This window comes from Convolutriloba macropyga, chromosome 13 (genome assembly GCF_964194025.1).
Source record: "Convolutriloba macropyga chromosome 13, txConMacr16.3, whole genome shotgun sequence".
Lineage (NCBI taxonomy): Eukaryota > Metazoa > Xenacoelomorpha > Acoela > Convolutidae > Convolutriloba > Convolutriloba macropyga.
This window is the reverse complement of record NC_134480.1, coordinates 27,446,266-27,465,732: the sequence shown is the minus strand read 5'-3', so window position 1 is coordinate 27,465,732 and position 19,467 is coordinate 27,446,266. Positions and strand designations below refer to the sequence as shown.

Sequence of the window (19,467 nt, the reverse complement as noted above, 5' to 3'; positions counted from 1 at the left end):
AGTGTTGTTGTCAAGACAGTTTATTCAACGTATACAAAACTTTCAGCGCACACAACTTATGGTCTAATGGCTCCGACATTATCTTCTGACGTTTTTCTTTTCATTTTTTTTGCTTTTGCCTGTTTTGTGTTTTTTTTCTGGTCTAATACTTATCCTGATTACTACTCTTGGTTAGTTCTAATAGTAAATTATGAATTGCCCACTGCTGAAAATTATTGTTTTCAATGGCATTCACGGACGAGTTTTCGTGTCCATACAATTATATTTTGTTGGATAATTGTTCATTTGGGTTCTTTTTCGAAGTCTCGTTTTATTATCCTTATAATGACAGATCCATTCGCTTTTGAAGAGAGAGTCAACAGAACATGTACAAATTTTTTTATTAAATAGTTTTTTTAATGGCTTTGGAAATTTTCTCATCATTTTTTTTGAATTTATGATTTTTACCGGTTTTGTCGTACTTTCTGTGGTCATAGGAAGTATTCTAATTAAAGAAAGACTTCACTTCAATGTATTGAATTATAATTGAAATTATTCAATGCCGTCAAATGACAGTTATTTTTTGTAAGGTTTAGGATATTAGTCCTTTTCAACAGAGATCAGATCTTTGAACGGTGCTTGTTTTCGTCCCCTCTGTCTGCCAGTTATTTGGTCTTATCAAGGACAGATCTTATCCAGTTCCTGGAGATTAATTTTCTTCATTGCTTTGTTGTGATAACCGATTTTTCATGACCTGGCCAATATGCGTTTTCGTAAAAATTGTGAATGGTATCTATGTATTTCTCTTTTAATTGTCTTTTAACATATACCCTTTGAATAAAGGTCCGATTGAACCTTCCTGTTATATTTTAAATAAAAAAAATAAATAATATCAATACAAAATATTAAGTTGAAAGCTAGACTTTTAATGGCTTCAATGTTTTGTGTTTTTGTAAATTGTTTTTTAAATTTTTGAGTTTTACTGTAATGTTTGTTATCTTGTAGTCCTGTCCCACGACATATTGTATTCAAGAATTGGTGCAATTGTTTTCCTGAGGAGTTATCCAGAATTTGATAGTTAAAAAATAATTGTTTTTATAGCTATCCAAATTATTTGGGTTCAGAAAATTCATGGGAAGTTTGAACTTTGACATTTTTGTGTTTTCGTCAAATTGTTATTTATTCTCATTAAGGACAAATCACGTCTGATGTTTCTAAAGAGGATTTGTTTACTTGAGGTTTTATCTGATCCTGTTTGTAGTAAGTTCTTTTAAAATTAGATATTGAGTTTCTGCAGTAACATTTGTTATTTTTGTTTTTGTTTATTTAATATTTTTTATTGTCTTTTAACTGGCAGGTCTCAACGATTGCGAACATTTTCTCAATTGCTAGACAATGAAGTTAAAGTTAGGGCTAGTGGTGTCGAAATATTAGATGAGAACAAAAGTTTTAGAGCTTCCTTGTTTCATTATAATTTCAACGAGAAAAATGACTGTACATGTCAATTTGTTATTTGTTCAGTTAGTCATTTTGGACTGAGTTCCTCATTTTCGACCCAGTTTTATATGATAGCTTTCCTTGCCGCCTAATTTTGTTGTTCCAAAGCCATTTCATTTGCGAAATTTCCTCAATCATGAACTCAACAGAAATTTTTTTTTGGTTAAACTCCTTCTAAAAATTAAGCTTTGCTTGCCTTTTGCGCAATAAATTAGCGCTGAAACATTTGCACTTGATAAATAGGTGAGCAACTTAGTTCCAGTGTCTTCTGATGTATTTATCAGTAGTTTCCCAGCTATGGTGGCTGAAAGTGTTTCCAATTGCTAATCCAGGCTCACCACCCAGAGTATTTCAGTAGCGAATCAGTGTAAATCCAGGACGGTTTATAGACATTTTTACACTTTTCTATTCTCTGATAATGTCAAAATAGAGACAAAATTACAATCATGCCCAAATTGACTTTAAAAGTACCTTTACTCTGCTTTTTACATGATCATATTATAAATGCTGTCAGTTTGTATAACCAATATGCCCGAGGAGCTCGTTTTCCAACATTTATAAAGAAACGGTGTTACCGCTGAGAAGCTCTTTTTTATTGCACAAAACAAAATAAAAAGTCAAAGTAAATGTAACTGTTCTGTGAATCATATTTGAGAAGCGAGGCCCAAATATTGCTCATAGCACATTTAAATTTGCTTTGCCATCTGAGAGAGAAAGAAGAATTCTTGTTCCACGGAGAGCTAAAGAGAGCCTTTGCGAAACAAAAGAAGGACTATATAATGACACGGCTTTAGTATTTATCATACATTGCCTGGAGTTTTGCAATATACGTGAAAAATGAAAAAATTCAAAAAAAAATATCTCACTTCACTTCAAAATTTCAAATTATTACGAACGTCACATCTACATGGTTCAAGAATTGTTTGTCAAGATGCTAATGCTCTGGTTTTTCTTTATATTTAGAGTGGGCAGACTGAAATTTAACCATGGTTTTTGACTGGGTATACTGATGAAGAATTATGTTTGGAGTAGACTGATTCAGTACTTCTTTTCAGTGATACTGGTTTTGTATTGGTTTGGTACTGAAATACACTGGGTGGTAACTCAGGGAAGATGAGAAGTGAATTAAATCCCTTTAAATCAGACGGGAGGCAATACAATTTTCACTTCTTTTGGCGTTTGCTTAAGTCATCTGCTCATAATTTTGACGGTCTTCTGTCACATTGATGCATTCTTCATACTTCGTGGGCTACTATTTTGAAAAAAAAATGTGAAAAAAAAATTAATTTCAAATTATTTACTCCAAATTTTTCTCCATAAAAAATGAACAATAGCGGCTTTTTGTTTGTTTTATTTTAATTTGACATATGCTCATTATCCACTACCTCGGAAAAACAAAATTAGGCAAAAAATTGTTCTTTTGTTAAATAGAAAGTTTTTCAGCGACTTAATCTTGCGCTAAGTGGAAGATAATGAGAAACGTGTTCAAGTTTTGTTGAACGTTTATCAATATACAATATAGAATCTGAATAACAATATAGAATATGAATAATATAGAGTCTGAATATTTAGGGTGGAGGTTTTACCCTATTCACAATTCCATAATTTTTCCTAGAATCTATTTTTAGAGAAAACTACTGGACTGGATAGTAACTTCACAAACCTACTACTCTTAACTAGACTAAAGGGTTATACCAGGCCCTCTGTTCAAGTCCTAAAGAAAGTATTTTCAGGCGCTATAGAACTGTAGTCAATTGCCAATAATAATGATGATATTATAATATGTTTGTAATGCCTCTCTATGTTGTATGATATTTTAGCTTCTAAGAAGTGCTTTACCAAATGAAATAAATTGGTGACTCTAAGATTGAGAATTGTACCAGGTCCTCAATTCACTTTCTAATTATCGATCAACCAATATACTTAAAACAAATAGTAGATGACGTGAAGAGCTCGTCGGTGTTCACTCCACAACCCAACCAGACGAGTATTAACCAACTTGATAGAACGTTAAGACATTGCCCATCAGGTACTTCAGGTTACCGCAGACCGTTTTAATTGTCTACTTGGTTCACCATTCCATACTACATGGGTTAATTTAACTTGCCAAGTCATCTACGAGCAGGCAGGCCTACCCTCAGAGTGGCTTCACTATGCAGTCTCCTAGAAGGAGCTTGGCCGATTAATACTCTCAGAAATCAATCGTCTTGATGTTGTCCGGGATTCGATGCTGTCCTCCAGTTCATAGACCTAACTTAACCTAATTATTGAATGGTTGATCACTACTTTGCTAGTCACCATACTAATTTAAATCCAATAAATTGAAGGTAGATTGAGTATGATTTCAGGTCCTTAGAAATGTATTGTGAAGTTACTAAAGTTGTACAATTACACTGTTGATTAACAGAAAACCGAAAGAAACGATTAAGTTTTACCCAATCTTAATTATTACATGGCTATGGTTCCTTAAGAACAACTAGTTACAAATGCCTATGAGTGCCAAGTATCGAAGCGTTTAGCAAATCCCTACTAGTTACCAGTTTTAGCTCTACTAAGTTATAAGAAAAGGTCTAAAGAGAGAAAGTAGTGGAAAATTTGCCAAGTTAATATAACGAAAAGTATAGTTACCAGAGTATACTAGTTCAAAAAATTATTACAATTTTCAGTACCACGACAGAAATCTGTTAACTCACTCGTCTATTAAAATTTACTCCGCAATTTGGATTATCACGACAATATAATTAATTTCAGACTGCTTTTGGTTACAAAAATTGGCTAATATTGGGCCGTATATATACTGCTTATCTATGTTTGGTTATGATAGTTTAGTCGTATGTTTACAAAATGTTCCGAATCTTTGTGTGATAAATACCCTTTTGGGAAAAGTTTTCAGAATGTCATTCATGAGTTTGATAACCTAGGCCCCTAATTTGGGTTTCTAATCCAATATTACGTGGGTGAGAATTTTGGTGTTCAATCTATGATATAATTTTTATCAGAGCCAATATTTACTTGTTCAACCATTCTCATCAGTTTAAATTTCTTCACCATTATTATCTTTGTACAATTTCAAATTTAGAATTCTTTTTTGTGTTGGGAATAATTCAAAGTCAGTATTAGTTTGGTTCTTTTCCGAAAAACGCTTAAGTTTAACTTTCCATTCCTACAATTTCAAATTATTTACTCCAAATTTTTCTCCATAAAAAATGAACAATAGCGACTTTTTGTTTGTTTTTTTTTAGTTTGACATATGCTCATTATCCATTATCTCGGAAAAACAAAATTAGGCAAAAAATTGTTTTTTTTTGGTTAAATAGAAAGTTTTTCAGCGACTTAATCTTGCGCTAAGTGGAAGATAGTGAGTAACGTGTTCAAGTTTTGTTGAACGGTTATGCTGGATAATGAACATAAACTTTGTACAGCTTTAAATTTTTTTCTTATATTTTCTGATAGGTGCTAATATTTATGAGTAATTTAAAGTATCGCTCTCGCTCTCTACAGAACATCATATTTCTGGCAACCCAGCAAACCTGGTTCTGATAATTATCTAAATGGAGTTTAGAATAATTTTCTTTATCTTGTAACTTGCCTAACAGATTGCTTATTTGTTTTCGAATAATTTGAACAAAGGACTAAGAGCATAAAAAATTGCGACGTAATTTCAATACGTACTTTTTGGAGTTTTCGAAAGAACAACTGTCGTATTTTGCCGGAATCCTTTCTTTTAAGGTACTTGAGGTCTTAACTGTCGAAAATCAGCTGATCTAAAAGTGCAGTAGTTTAAAATAATTTAGAAAACTAGGAAAGATGTTAAATTCATCTGGGCATTAACATTTGTGTACAGTGGTCTGTCTACCGAAACTAAAGACATCAATAAGCATGCAAGAACAAACAAAGGAGGGAAAACTAAACGTGATTTGATTCTCAATTGAAGGATCAAAAGTTTAACTAGATCGCAAGTGAATTCAATTGAGGTTGGTGTGTCATTCTTGATCGGTTGACAGTTCCACAATGTCGGAGAGCTCTTGTCCGATTGGCAGTTTTTGGAACAGCAAGTTGGCTGATGTTCGAGGAGCCAGTTTGAGAGATATTGCACAGCTGAGGAGACGACAGAACCTAAATTCAATTAAGTTACTAAATAAATAAAGCCCCCTCCCCCCCCCCCCGCCATCCCCAGCTTAGCCCAGGCTAAGTGGGCGCATATGATTACAGCAGTCAATAGGTAGAAAGAAAAACGGCATCATTGAAAAACTCCCAGCAATCAACCAATCGATAGTTATTGAAAGGTACTTGCAACTTTTTTGCATATGAGGTAAAATTTTCATGATTTGAAGGTACATGATTTCAAATTGATGTCAACGATATTAATTCAAACTGTTTACAGGAAATTTTAGTCCAAAAAAATGAACACCAGCGACTTTTTTGTTTGACTTTCTTATTTGGGAGTTTTTGCCGTAAATTATCTCGACATTTGCTCATTATCCACCCCTTTCTATTTTTTTGCCTCCCATGCACAACCGATGCCAGAAGTGATCTAACAAAGCAATGAATATTGAAGTGAAACCTGATTGGCTCAGTGGAGTAGTTGGTGACACAGTGATGTAAGAGCATAATACAGACTTGGTCATAGAGTTTCTTGCACAGGTCTTTAGTTTCATTGCTGCTAGTGCCACTATTGCCACTGTCACTCACGTCCGAATTGTCTAAAAATATAAATATAATTATCTTATTTTCTGGATCAATCCACTCCCCAAGATTGTAACCCAGGTAACTTTAATCCGCCCCTAAAAAGACCGGATGAAATTGTGAAAACCTAATCCATTGTTACTATGCGGAAATAGAGTGTAATGAACTAATTTGGCAGTGTGTTGTAAATATTTATAAAATGGATATAATGAGAATCGACTTTAGTTCCAGGGTTAATTCTTTGACTTACACCCTGAAAGAGCTTTTTTCCACCCCTTTCTATATGTTGCTCTGAGTTGAGTTTTTTCATGAGCAATTGGCATCGAGCATTGTTTTCTATGCCATTTTTGGTCAAGTAGAGTCATTTCAAGAGTCGAGGTCTAAATCCTCTACGTAGGCATTATAGATACCACTTACACGGGTAGAACACAATGATGCTCTTCAAAGCTGCCAGCTCCAAGAAATTCGGACAGAGTGACATCAACTCTTCAAACACCAATTGACAGCACCTCACCACTTCCTCGGGAACTTGACTTGAACTTTTGCTGTCATTCGGTAACTCAGTGGTCCTGGTTGCTGTTTTCAACTTCATGTCACTATGGTTGCCATTTTGTTTCATCCATTCTATGAACTCTTTGCTTGAGTTCAGCTGACACGCAGTCACTGCGCAGAGGCTGAACAGACTTGACGACAGCAGTTTCACCTGAAACAGAGAAAATTGTAATCACTTTTTTGTCTCTAACTGAAAACTAATATAAAAATTGGGGTGAGTTCACGGATATAATAGCTTTAATAGAAATATAATGCAATTTTAATTGCGAGTTCATTTGAGGACACCGGGCATTATTTGGAAAAACATCTAATGTTGGACGAATGACGGACACGAACTGCTCTCGAACGATTGACGGCATTTTTTATCGTTTTTTTTGTTTTGTTAGAATGAGATTCCACTTATTGTGTGATCATGAGAGTTCTGAAATTTTGTAGCAACAGAAGTGCTAGACTTGCAATGAAACTTTCATAGCATCCTGCGTAATTTTTTGGTACATTTGATACAAATCTTAAATTCTATTAATTCATTTCTCACGGCTGACATCTCAACTCGAGATTGCATGCGCTAATGAAAATTACTTCAGTTTTATTCATAGTTGCTATTTGCAAAATTCCGCAACATTCCACTTGTGAGAAAGGTTTGCAGTTTCAACGTACATCAAGGGCTTACAGTGTCGGAAATTGAAATAACACAGAGAACTATAAACCGAAACGTTGGAAAAATTTTTGATCATTATGATAACAACATTTTTTTTGTTTCCATCCAAAGCAAGCATTTTTACCTCAAAGTCATTATAATTTTGGCTGATGGTTAATTGAAAAATAGAAGAACTTAACTTTTCTGGATATTTTTGATTTTAAGTATACTTATGAGCAAAGAAAATCATACTGAATTTCATAAACGAACATTTGAAAAGTACTTTTCCAACAAACTTAATAATTTTTATCAGCATTTGAATCATACATCTATGCTTTCTTCCTCTGAAGCTGTATGTTCTGCTGTACGTTAGTTCTCATGCAGTCAAGTGACATTGAATTGAACCCAGGGCCTCATCTGGAAAATTTTATTGCGTATTCCAATTGCTTAAAAAACAGAGGATCAAACCAATTGCCATTATTTTTCCTTATTAATTGTTAAAGCTTCAAAAACATGTTTGAAGAGTTTTTAAACTTTTTGCAAACAGCACCCATTAATACGTTTGTCGCTGTAACTGAAAATTGGTCGGACACTGATTGTAAAACTTCAGACAAATTTTTAACAGCAACGCCTACTTTGTTTGGGAAATGTAGATCAGATAAAAAAGAGGCTTCAAAGGGTGGAGAAGTAGGTACTTTTGTTCCGACAGAATTCAAAACCAGTTTTGAATCAAGAATTGAAACGGTTGATGAGAATTTTTTTGAATACATTTAGGATAAAATAAGCGACCCTCTGAATGAAAAATTACTGGTTAACGTTTCCTATTGCCCACAAACAACTTGAGGAGTATTTTCTTGGTCAGTTCAGTACCGAACAATCGATGGCAATTAGTATAACTGATAACGTACTTTTGCTGGGAGATTACCACGTGAATTATCTGAACAAGACAGAAAAACTAAACAAGACATTTTTGCATCAATTTCATGACTAGAAATTGTTAAGCTAGGTGACGCAACCAGATGTACTGACAAAAAAATTACACTTATTGATCACTGCTTCAATTCAAAAGATCAAATAATTGCCTGCAATGTCACAACAACAACCCCTTTTAACTCCGATTATTTTCTTGTCATCTTCTAATGAAACCTCTCAGTGAAATCTAAGAGTAACAAAATGGTAACTGCGAAAATTTTTTGACTTTTCTCACTTTCTAAATTTAACAGAGATGTTGTCCTTGCAGAATGGTGCAAAATGTACAAATGTGAAATTGGCAACGATATGTTTGATTCATTCATGGATACTTTTGGGAAAATAGTTTTCCATTAAAAATTCTTGAGCTGAAGTGGTTCTAAATTTGATTCTCACGTACTATGTTGTAATAAAAATTACTAACTGGAAAGTTATCTGGGGTCTTTTTCGTTATAGCTCCCCATGAAATTATAGCTCCCCTTCATGGTATAATTACCATCCCCGGTCAACGATCATACAACTCTCTTTGATTTCGTACTAGGTCATATATGATTCTTAATAATCATACTAGGTCATATTTATGATTTGTATGAATTCTTGGTAGTCATTCAAGGACCATATATGATTTCCTGGAATTGATACAGGGATCATACAAAAAATTTTGAAGACTGAAAATTGTATAATGTTAATATTCTATTGAAGTCAAAAAAAAATTCTTGAAAATCATTCAAGGTCATATATGACACATAAAATATTGACTGGTGCCATAAATTCTCTTACAATGTAGTCAGAGGACTTAGTAAATTAATATATCGCATTTGCGATCCACATTTGATTCTATTTCTGCGCTAAAAGAATAACTTTGTGGTTTAAACATATTCAGAAAAAGAATTTGAGGTTATATGCAATTTTTTTTCACGATTTTTTTTTAATAATTGAGCATTTATAAATATAAACTGGCTTCAGAAATTATGACGACAATTTCGTTATTTATTTGGACTTACTCGTTTAGTTAGTGACCAACTTTGCGAATGATATTGTACGTTAGGGTCTTTTGGCTGATCACAATGTGATGCCGGGAAATCAGATAGGTGATGCCCTACCGAATAAAAATATAAATGGTAAAGATTTTCGAATAATAGAATTATGGTTCTTGGTATTCGTACTAGGATCATATATGATTTCTTGGTAATCATAAAAGGATCATATATGATTTCTTTGGTTTCATGCAAGGATCGTACTAAGAAATCAAGTATGGAGAGTATGAAATCATATATGATCTTTGTATGAAATCAAAGAAACTTCAACCCGGGGATTGTGGGGGGGGGGGGGGGAGCTATAGAATATATGACCACTAAGCTGTGGGGGCTATAATGGGAAAGGCCCGTTAAACTTCAAAGAAGGTTGACCAGAGTGGTCATAAAACGTTAACGTATAGACAACCCTCCCATCTCAATCTGGGTAAACATAATACAATGGTGAGCAGTACTTTTGTGGTGGGCTATACTGAGCACCCCAATAAAACTAAGGTTCGAAGTTCTAATCTTTGTTTATAACAATTTACAAAAGCATGGAAGAAGCAACCTATTGCCTTGAAGAAGCTGTTGTATAAACTTGCTGACGTTAGATGCAAATGTCTAAAGATTTACAATTTTTGAAGTTTTGACTGCTGCTAGGCGCCAGAAATTATTCAGAGCGTTAGGCATTAATCGAGAGCACCGTTCGAGATGCAAGGCAGAATTTCGAAGTGACTGTAACACGGTATTGTAAATTTTTTTTCAACCCTTGATCCCATTAAAAGGTCTTTCCCTTTATAGCCCCCCCATGCAATTATATCCCCTTTATGGTATATTTACCATGATTGGGGGGGGGGGTTATAGGGTATCCTATTATAGGGTTATAGGAAAGACCCCAATTAGCTAATCAGTGGTCAAGGAAGGGGAAGGGGGCTATGGACTTTAGATTGTCGCTCTGATCTCGGATCTTTTCCGCTTGTGTCCCCTCAGTACGTTTTGCTCCCCCCAGTTACAGAGCACGTGCCATTACATAGTAAATCATTATGTAAAAATATGACACGTGCGTCGGGGTGGGGCGGAAATAATATGCGCCAACTAAGCTGGGGGGGGGGGGCACAAACGGAAAGATCCCTGATCTCTCCCCATAGTCATTCGATCTCGTTTTAAAACGACAATATTCCGTGAACATATAAATTCAACACGAGCTTTGTTACAGTGGAGCGAAATTACAGTCAACAATATGTTTCATCAGTTATATATTCAGGCTTCCCCCATTTCTAGTTTCATTATCAAGTGTCTCATCGTTTCCTCGGTTCTTTTTGCCTTTTTCCATATTTTTCTCAGAATTCCAATCAATCATCGATTAGCATTTACTACCGTGAGCATGGTCGACACGAACTATAACAAGAAGATCTATAGGAGCAACACGAGTTGCAGTAACAGGAAGAACAAGGTCTTCGGGTCAGCCAACACACCATTGGTCTGTACGTAGGACAACAACACACTTTCTGGTGACAGGTGTTGCAGGGGTTGCAACTGGGGGTGGTGTGGCAATGGGTGGGTCTGCAGGGGGTGTAGCAGGAGGTGTAGCAGGATGAGGGTCTGTAGCAACTAGACCAGGGGTAGTAGCAGGAACTGTAGTAGTACCAGGGTCGATAGCAGTATCGGTAGCAACTCATTCTTCAATCGTTTCTGTCTGGCGAAGTTTAGATTTTGTTTCCCCAGTAATTTTCCTCCAAGGTTGTTTCCTTTTACTTGTTAGACAAGGGCTATAGGCGGAAAAAAAATATTTTTGATCTTATCAATAGATAAGCCCAGATCTGGCACGTACATCTGGGGGTGCAGATAATATGCACCCATTAAGCTGGGGGAGGGGCACAAACGGAAAAGATCCCATAAAGCTTAGGATTTGTTGGCATAGGAAGTTAATAATCAACAATATCAGTACCACATTCATAAAATTTACATTCATAAAGGAGAAAAGGAAACAAGACCAGCTGTTGTCGTTGCAGATTTGGTCGATGCTAGTACACGTGTCGTCAATCAAGAGGTTCTCTTTCACAAATCGATTCGTGTTCCGACACGTGAACCAACTTCAGCCTTCGGAGTTTCTGATCTTCAAGATTTACTACAATCTTGAAGTTTTTTCAAAGCTTGATTTTTTGTTACCTTTTTATTACTTTTTGGAGTTGTTTATTTTTTGTGGTGTGTTTGTTTACTTGGGTGTCAACTTAGTTGTGAAGAAGCAGCAGCTTTTGTTCTCAGCGCGGGAGCTGTTTGCAATTCTCAGCAAATAGGCCGATTAGGAGTCACCTCTCGCAGAAGTCAATTTAAAATGCATTTGTTTAGCACGTGGTTATTTAAATCGAAATCTCGTTCTTATAAAAAAAACATTATCAATCGACCAAAAGAGGCACTCGACGTTGATTTTCTAACACCACAAAGTATAGATGGCGTAGAGCTTATAGCCCCCAATTACCCCAAAACTAAAATACAATGGTGGCTTTTAGAGGAATTGTGGATCTTTTTATTTCCGTTAGTACCCGTTGGGAAGACTTATGGCGAGTAATGGAGAGTTGGTTCCGTAGCTTTTTAATAAGGGAACGCATTGTTTTCTTATAAAATTTTGTTTGCCTTAGCATTTGTGACTCGAAAAATGCGTGCCTCTGTAGTGATAAAGACTTATTTGATCTGCGACTAATACCCTTTAAGCTGGGGGGCACAAACGGAAAAAATGCGAAAGCGCAATGTGACGTTTAGCAGCATTAAAATCCTATCCGCAGTTTTTTATAACCCCCAAGATTAAGGTTAAAATTTTGGGGGGATAGATCTACGAAGTTTTGCAATCCATCGAGTGAATGCAATTAAGCAGAAAAAACTTGTCAATTTCAAACGAACAACTGCAAGTGAGCTTTCTAAACTTCCCTCGCTTGTTTCAAGGCTAGTTTTATTTTTTTTTCATTGTGATACAACTTCCTCAAAAGTAAATAGCTTCTCAGGTTCTCATTACAGGTGAGTTGCTATATGCTAGAGCTGCACAATCATACAGCAACTGGATCTTTTTCGTTTGTGCCCCCCTCAAGCTTAGTGGCGCATATTATTTGCACCCCCCAGAAGCACGTGCCATATTTTTACATAACATTTTTTTAATATTCGAAAATGTAAATTTAAAGTTATAACCACAAGAAAAACGTTTGGTTAAATATTTACATTTTCAAAATCGCCTCGTAATTATATGAATAGTTTGGTCTTTATATTTCAGTACAAAAAAATCCTAAAGCCTCTTACCTGTCTATCTATTGGAACACGTTCATGCAATTTGACCGTTTCGATGCTCAGTTTTTCCTTAAATTTAATTTTAGTTTTTTCTTTTCGGATTTCAATTGGTAAATTATTCCACTTCCTAGAAAAATTTCTGATCAATGACCTGTCACTCCATTTGGATTGGCACTTACTCTTTGGAAAAAAGAGTACTCTGGAGTTTTTGGTCAATTCGTACTTTCCAAAAATCCTGAATGAGTAATTTTTGGTTTCTCGACTGCTCTCTTCATATTGTGAGAGGACGTCAAAAAATCCAAGAAGACAAACGAATTTTTCCGTTTGTGCCCCTCCCCCCCGTTACGTTATGTGCTCCCCTGTTACAGACAACGTGCCATTACATAGTAAATCTTTATGTAAAAATATGGCACGTGATTCTGGGGATGCAAATAATACGCGCTAAGATCCCTTTTTTAATGCAAAGCTCTGTTGGTAAAAGTTTTTCTTTCAACAATAAATCTCTTGCACTGTCAAAATTTTTGCACAGGTGGCAAACCGTTATTCCCCAGTTTATTTGTCGATTAACTCTCTGAAGTGACATAATCGACAACAATTGGAAACAAATTTGCACTGAAACTGAGATGGGACAAAACAAGTGACTTAAAGAGACCAATTCTTGCTTTTAATGGTAGATGATGTCTTACTAAGTAAATTGACCAAATACAATTTGCCATTTTGTTAACGTTTTGTTTAGCTGTATGTCAAAATTTAGATTTTTATCACTCATTATACCTAAAAAACGACAACTTGTTTTTGGCTCTATAAAAGTTCTATTATAATGCAATTGTTCAATCTTTGATTCACCATTTTTTGATAAAACCACAATTTCTGTATTATCTCGGTTCAAAGTTAGCATATTCTGCCTCATATAACTGACAGTATATTCAAATACAATGTTAGTTTCCCGTAAGAGATTCTAATCGGGTTTGGAATGACAAATAATGCATGTGTCATCTGCAAACTGTAAAACGTCCTCTCTTTTTTTTTCTTTTCATTTTTTCTGGGAAATCGTTGATATATACATTATAAAAATTAAAGGTCCAAGAACTGTTCCTTCAGGTACTCCGTGATTGATTGTCACTCAGTTCGAATATTCAGTGCCGTCTTTACGCATTGTTTTCTGTTAGACAAAAACGATTCTAGCTTTGCAATTGATTCCGTACTAAATCCACCCCAGGCGGATGTGCTATTTTTTTACATAGCAAAGTGCTATTTAACAACATACAATTTGTAACTGGGGGCGTAAAACACTGGGGGGGGGGGGGGTGGGCGAATAGATCCAACTAATCAATCACATAATAGATTCCAAAATATTTACCTTGTCCTGAGAATTGAAGAGAGTGAGTGGTGCCAGGTTGTTGAGCCATTGGGCCACCTCTCTCCCAATCTTCCCAATTGTCTCCAATTCCCTCACAGTTTCAATGTTCCCACATTCCAAGTTGTCCTTCTGAGACATTTCGTCCGATTTATCCTTCCCTTCCTGCTTATCCTTGGCTAGCAGAAAATCTGAACATTTTGTAGGATTACAAGTTGCACAGGCGGTTAGCATATTGTCACAACTTTTAAAGTCATTTGGTACGTGTTTGATATTTAACCAACTCTCGTTGCGATAACAACAGTTGCATGCCTAATTTGTAAGCTAAGATGGATTTTAAGATGATCTGAATTGGTGCCTCTGCTTCTATATAAAGAGTGATGAGGAAAATAGTCTAGTCAACTGCTGTGTGACGTAAGTTATGCAACCGTTGTAATGGCAAGAGTTGATTAACAATTCATTCAAACTCATAGAACTTTTACGATTACTAAAGATTTTACAGGTGGGTGTGGTTATGGAGCGAAATTTTAATACCCTCCGGTGCGCGAAAAAAAAAAATTTGATCAAAATAACGTCGATTGCGCACGAGGGTTGTTAGAAAATCGGGACAAATAGTCTCTGACCAGACACTGTAAGGTAACGCATGGGGTGTCAGAGCTAAAATTTAATCATTGAAGCAGCGGTGAAAATTGCTGAATATTTTTTAAATTTAAAGATTGTAAATTCAAGAAATCTTGGTTCTTAACCAATCATTGATATTTTTATCAGTTCAGTTCAAATCATTCGGAATCATTCGCACTACCTTTTTGAAAACGTTTTGGGGTCATTTCTCTTGTTGAACCCAAGATTTTCCCGCCACTGTTTAGTGACCCAAACGATCACACAGAAAATTATGAGTTCCCACTCATTGGGTGAGACACCAAAAAATCATCAGTAATGACTGTCCCCGCTCATTGGGATAAATATTTTTGAAAGAGGATTCCTCTCTTAAGGGGCACGTTTTAAAGACTGGCTCGCGTTGCTCTGCCTTTAATCTCACGTCTGAAATCAGCATGATTGCAGGCTCGCGAATAACTGTAACAGAGACTGATTCAGATAGCCTACTAAAAGCTAGAGATAACCCAGCATGCTGCAAGCTTCTGTCATCAGAGAGAATGAAGATTGTTTTGAGGGCCTTGCAAACTGTCGCTGAAAGTCCCCCAACCGACTTGAAGGCCAAAAGAATGAAACATACCCGGCAGATTGCCGGAAAATAGCCGCCGTTGATTCCAATAAGCATGATTGGGATTGAAAGAATAGAAGATATTGAAAAAAAATATATTTTTGCACAAAAACATTTTTTAAGTCCGATTTATTTTGATGGCATTTCGTAGTTGAACATAACGTACTTCTGTTTCTTAGAGAGACGCTACAGGGGCTACTATCAATACCAATAAGCATTAGAGATGGTAACTAAGACTTATAGGAACGACGTTCAAATAGCGGGCATCTAAAATTGGGCTTTATGGGTTTATCCCGTTTCTATTTCTGACTTCTATTTTTTATACCGACTCTGTTCATTTTGAATTGATTTGCTGAGCAACTGATGTTCAAATTCATTTTAAGCAGAATGAGAGAAAAGAGAAACTAGCCAAGAGAAGTCAAAAAGATATCACGCAAAATGTTGAAAAAGCGGCAAAATGAGGTAAAGCGAAAATTTTTTTATTCGACGAAGTAAAAAAACATAGCAGGACAAGTCCTGACGTACAATTCAAAGAATTTTCATTGAATAAACAGAAAAACTAGACCTAGACTGGACTATGAGTTAATTGAGAAAACAATTTTTAAAAAATTAGATCAAAAAATAAGAAAAAAAAACAAAAAATCAATGTCAAAATGCCGCATGTGAACAAAAAAACCACTAGCGAGAAATGAAAATTTAATTCAAACTAAAAACTAGGCCTAGAATGAGCTGTGAATGGATTGGGAAAACCATTTAGAAAAAAATCCGATCCAAAAAATCGAAAAAACAGTAAAAATCAGAGTGAAATTGCCGCATGTGAACAAAAAACCACTAGCGAGAAATCTAATTTTTGTTCAAATACCATTTTCGCACTCTACTTTAAAATTAGAGCGAAAAAAATTCACGCCGCAAAACCACTCGCTTTTTCACTCCATTTCCTGTTTCGGCGTGACCAAAATCACTACTCCAATTTGACTTCAAAAATCATGAAAATGTGTGAACAGATCTTAAAAAAAAAGACAGCGCCCCAATACAATTCAAATTCTTTGAATTGTAAAAAAAATAGGAGCGCTATAATAGCCGGCTGAGAAGATGAGGGCGGCTATTAATTACAATTTTGCTACATTTCTTTGCGTTCTGTTCTTATTTTGCAAAACCACACTTCTCCGACGCATTTGCGATAATGAAAGGGAGAAGTGACGGTAGATTGTAATGCATTTGTATTGGTAGATTGGCATAATGCAATTTTTCCAGAAATATTGAAGAAATTTTTCTTTATTTGTTTTTGAGCACCTCTTTCAAAATCATTTCCTTGGAAAGAAAGATGTTCAACCCAAAACGATTCTTAGTCTTTAGTGTAATTTTGAAGTCCTATAAACTAACTCATCAGAGGCTAGTTAAAACTTCGTTTTCAGAGGACTGGCTGGAGTTCTTGGCTGAGATTAGACTACGCAGACTCAGAAAATTGTTCTGATCAGACCGTACAGTCTTCAGAAAGGTCTGTGTTAAGATTATCCACACTTTACCGACTGACTATGCGGACTCCTGACTATTCAGACTCCTGCTCTAATCAGACCGTCTGGATTCGCCCATGATCAGACCATGCAGAGCCTGGGTTCAACTTTAGTCAGATTTCCCAGATCGTTGACTTGTTGCCAGACGTGACCCACGTCGATCTGATCAGAGTTAGCTTTCGTCGCGCACCTCAAGTTGGTTACCTACTTCATAGAGTTGACAGCCATGGGTTGCTAAGATTGGATAATTTAACAATAACTAATTGCTGTTTTCAAGTGTTTCGAGCGGAATATATGCTGATAACTATGGCGTCATGCATTTCATATCGTTCGAGAAATTTAATAGGATAATATTTATTTCAGGCGATACGTTGGATAACGTACAGACTTCTGACCGCAACAGCTGTTGTAGCAGCTCTTGGCACGTCGAGTCGAAAGCGTTCTAGATCTTAAAAACTATAATTAATGTCTACCCATTTAACATCCCCCTCCACCCCCCACCCCCCCAAAAAAACAGATGGGTGTGGATCGCAGTTCTTACCGCTTAGTTCTCGTTCCAGACCAGACTGGATTTGCCCTGGTATGTTATCATTCCCAAACACTCCAGAGAAATCCAAAGGCAACCCACCCCCAGAAGAGTTCCCTCTAACAACGCCAGACATCAGAGAGTTGCCCTGGGCGGCTGCTAGCATAAAAAGAGGGCTCAAACTTGCACTGGATCCAAACAGATGCCGGGTTCCGGGTGGGGACTCACGTGAACAAAAGAGAGAGGTCAGTTGCGATGGTAGAATTGAAGCTTGAGAGTTGTTGCAAGTTGGGCTCAAGGAAAACGGAAATGGACTGGGCTAGAAAGGAAAGAAAAAATGATTCGAAATTGTTTTTGTTTCCTCGGTGCATTTTCATTATCTGCAGAATTGATATTTTTACACTCTCAGATAGTGGTATTTACACCATAATTTTTCAAGGTATGGGCTGGTTATGAAAGTTAAATTCGGTTTTTAATTTTCTTAAAATCTGGAACATGTAAATTAAACTAACCACTTGGTTAATTACATGTTAGAAATTTATAAATCAAACATTATTACTTTCTAATTCATAACAAACTAAAGTTCGGTTTTCTTAAAATAATTTAATAAAAAGGTATTTGAATCCTGCTACCCTTTTGTCTACTGGCACTCTTTCGTGTCGTTTAAGCATTTCTGCTATAACTTTTTCTTTAAATTTGGATACATTACAATGGATATATAGTGGATGATATCACAATGTTCACACAGCTCTTCACAGGAAAATACGAAACGGATCTCAAAAGTGTACTCAAAAAGCTGACAAGCAAACCCTGCAGCTTTCCAAATGGTGTTGAGCTGAATTCTGATAGCAGTCATTCAGTTCATAAACAATCACTAAGATTGTCCTTGACTATGGGATTTATTACATCGTTTTATCAATTTGATTTGCATGTAATTTTGTTCCCTAACCCATGATATCTGGCTCACGGGTCGATAACTCTGGCTGGCCCTGGTTAGCCCCAGTCCACCTGAACTACCACCACCCCCAACCCCACCGCCAGCAGTTCCCGGGTTCCCCATAGACCCGGTGACGTCAGATGCTGCCTGTGCCCTGGCCTCCGCCCTGAATTTGTTCACATTTGCACTCTTGCCCGAGTGGTTTGGGTGGTGTTGGTTTGCCGCAGACACAAATGCATTATTTCGTGGTTGTCTTTCATTTTGGACGGCTGAAAAAATTACGTCCGATTACGCTAGTTTAGATATAAAGAGTTTTTGCTTTCTGATTAAGGATTAGTTTCGATATTCGATTTCACCTTCAAATAATACGATTGCGTCAAATGTTGACACTGACAGCAACATTTTAAAACCGTTCAACCTAATTTAGAAAAAATTTCAAAGAAAAATTGCAAACTGATTTGAACTTTGATCAGGAACACATTCACAATAGAGACTAAATTTTTGCAGTTTACTCTGATTTCTTTCTAAAACGTAGAATTACTCATTTGGAGAGTGATTGTTCTGATCCCACCTAAGTATGTATGCTCAGGAACTCAGGAACTGTATGCTCGAGCCGATGGATATATTAATCGTTAATAGTTGTGAAAAGTATCATTAGAAAGTTTGTCAAGTGTAGAACAGCAATTGATAAATGGTTTGTTTGAATTGCGCTTCTTTCGAGGTTTAAAAATTTGTTAACCTTAGCGTCATTTTCGTTGTTTTGTTCACATTTTTTTGTAATTTTTCGTAAAATTTTGATCAATTTTCATTAAATTATGGTAAAATTGTGAATAGAAATATTATTGCTTTTACGTTTAAAGATGAAGTAGAGAACTAATTGATCCTGTGAACCCACTCGTTTGGCTAAAATTTCTGCTAAAATATTAAAAATTTAGCATTTTTTTGCTTTCTTAATGAAAAATGACTTAAAATATGCTTCTCCAACCCACTTTATCCCATTTCACCAGTAGAACAATTATAAAAAACTGCAGAAACTATTTTCGCATACTCAAATGAGGGCTATTTTTACATCCGATATCTAAGAAACTGTGCTAATACTCTTAATTAACCGTCCTTCCGCTAATTTAATTTGATATTCTCAAAATTGCACCTTTTTGTTTTGATTTAATTAAATTTTTTGGCTAAAAAAATTACACAACTATTTAAGAAAAATGAAGTTTGTATCAGCCGCGCAGTGATTTCAAGGCGAATTGTTCTTCCATCGCGGATATTAGCAATGAAAAATTATTTGGATGGTAT

General features: G+C 35.8%; 1 protein-coding gene and 1 long non-coding RNA gene across 2 annotated transcripts; both read right to left on the bottom strand.

Annotated features, from left to right (window-relative positions):
- Positions 1–5,311: 5,311 nt before the first annotated feature.
- Positions 5,312–18,570, bottom strand: LOC142351682 (uncharacterized). Its single transcript, XM_075403822.1, has 7 exons — positions 18,525–18,570; positions 18,181–18,437; positions 17,247–17,550; positions 13,973–14,160; positions 6,580–6,865; positions 6,041–6,179; positions 5,312–5,592 (listed from the first exon to the last, which is right to left on the bottom strand). Exons 1-7 carry the CDS (start codon positions 18,568–18,570, stop codon positions 5,460–5,462), a joined length of 1,353 nt encoding a protein of 450 aa, XP_075259937.1. The 3' UTR covers positions 5,312–5,459.
- LOC142351588 (uncharacterized) lies at positions 10,514–11,705 on the bottom strand. The gene is made up of 2 exons (XR_012760968.1): positions 11,331–11,705; positions 10,514–11,069 (listed from the first exon to the last, which is right to left on the bottom strand). It is a non-coding gene; the product is annotated as an uncharacterized LOC142351588 (long non-coding RNA).
- Positions 18,571–19,467: the final 897 nt, after the last annotated feature.

Coding starts and splice junctions, on each gene's coding strand:
- LOC142351682 (XM_075403822.1), bottom strand. CDS start 18,570: ATGTTGCTGTCAGTGTCAACATTTGACGCAATCGTATTATTTGAAG. Junction 14,161..17,246: donor TCTGGAACGAGAACTAAGCG/GTAAGAACTGCG, acceptor CAAAATGTTCAG/ATTTTCTGCTAGCCAAGGAT. Junction 6,180..6,579: donor CATCATTGTGTTCTACCCGT/GTAAGTGGTATC, acceptor TTATATTTTTAG/ACAATTCGGACGTGAGTGAC.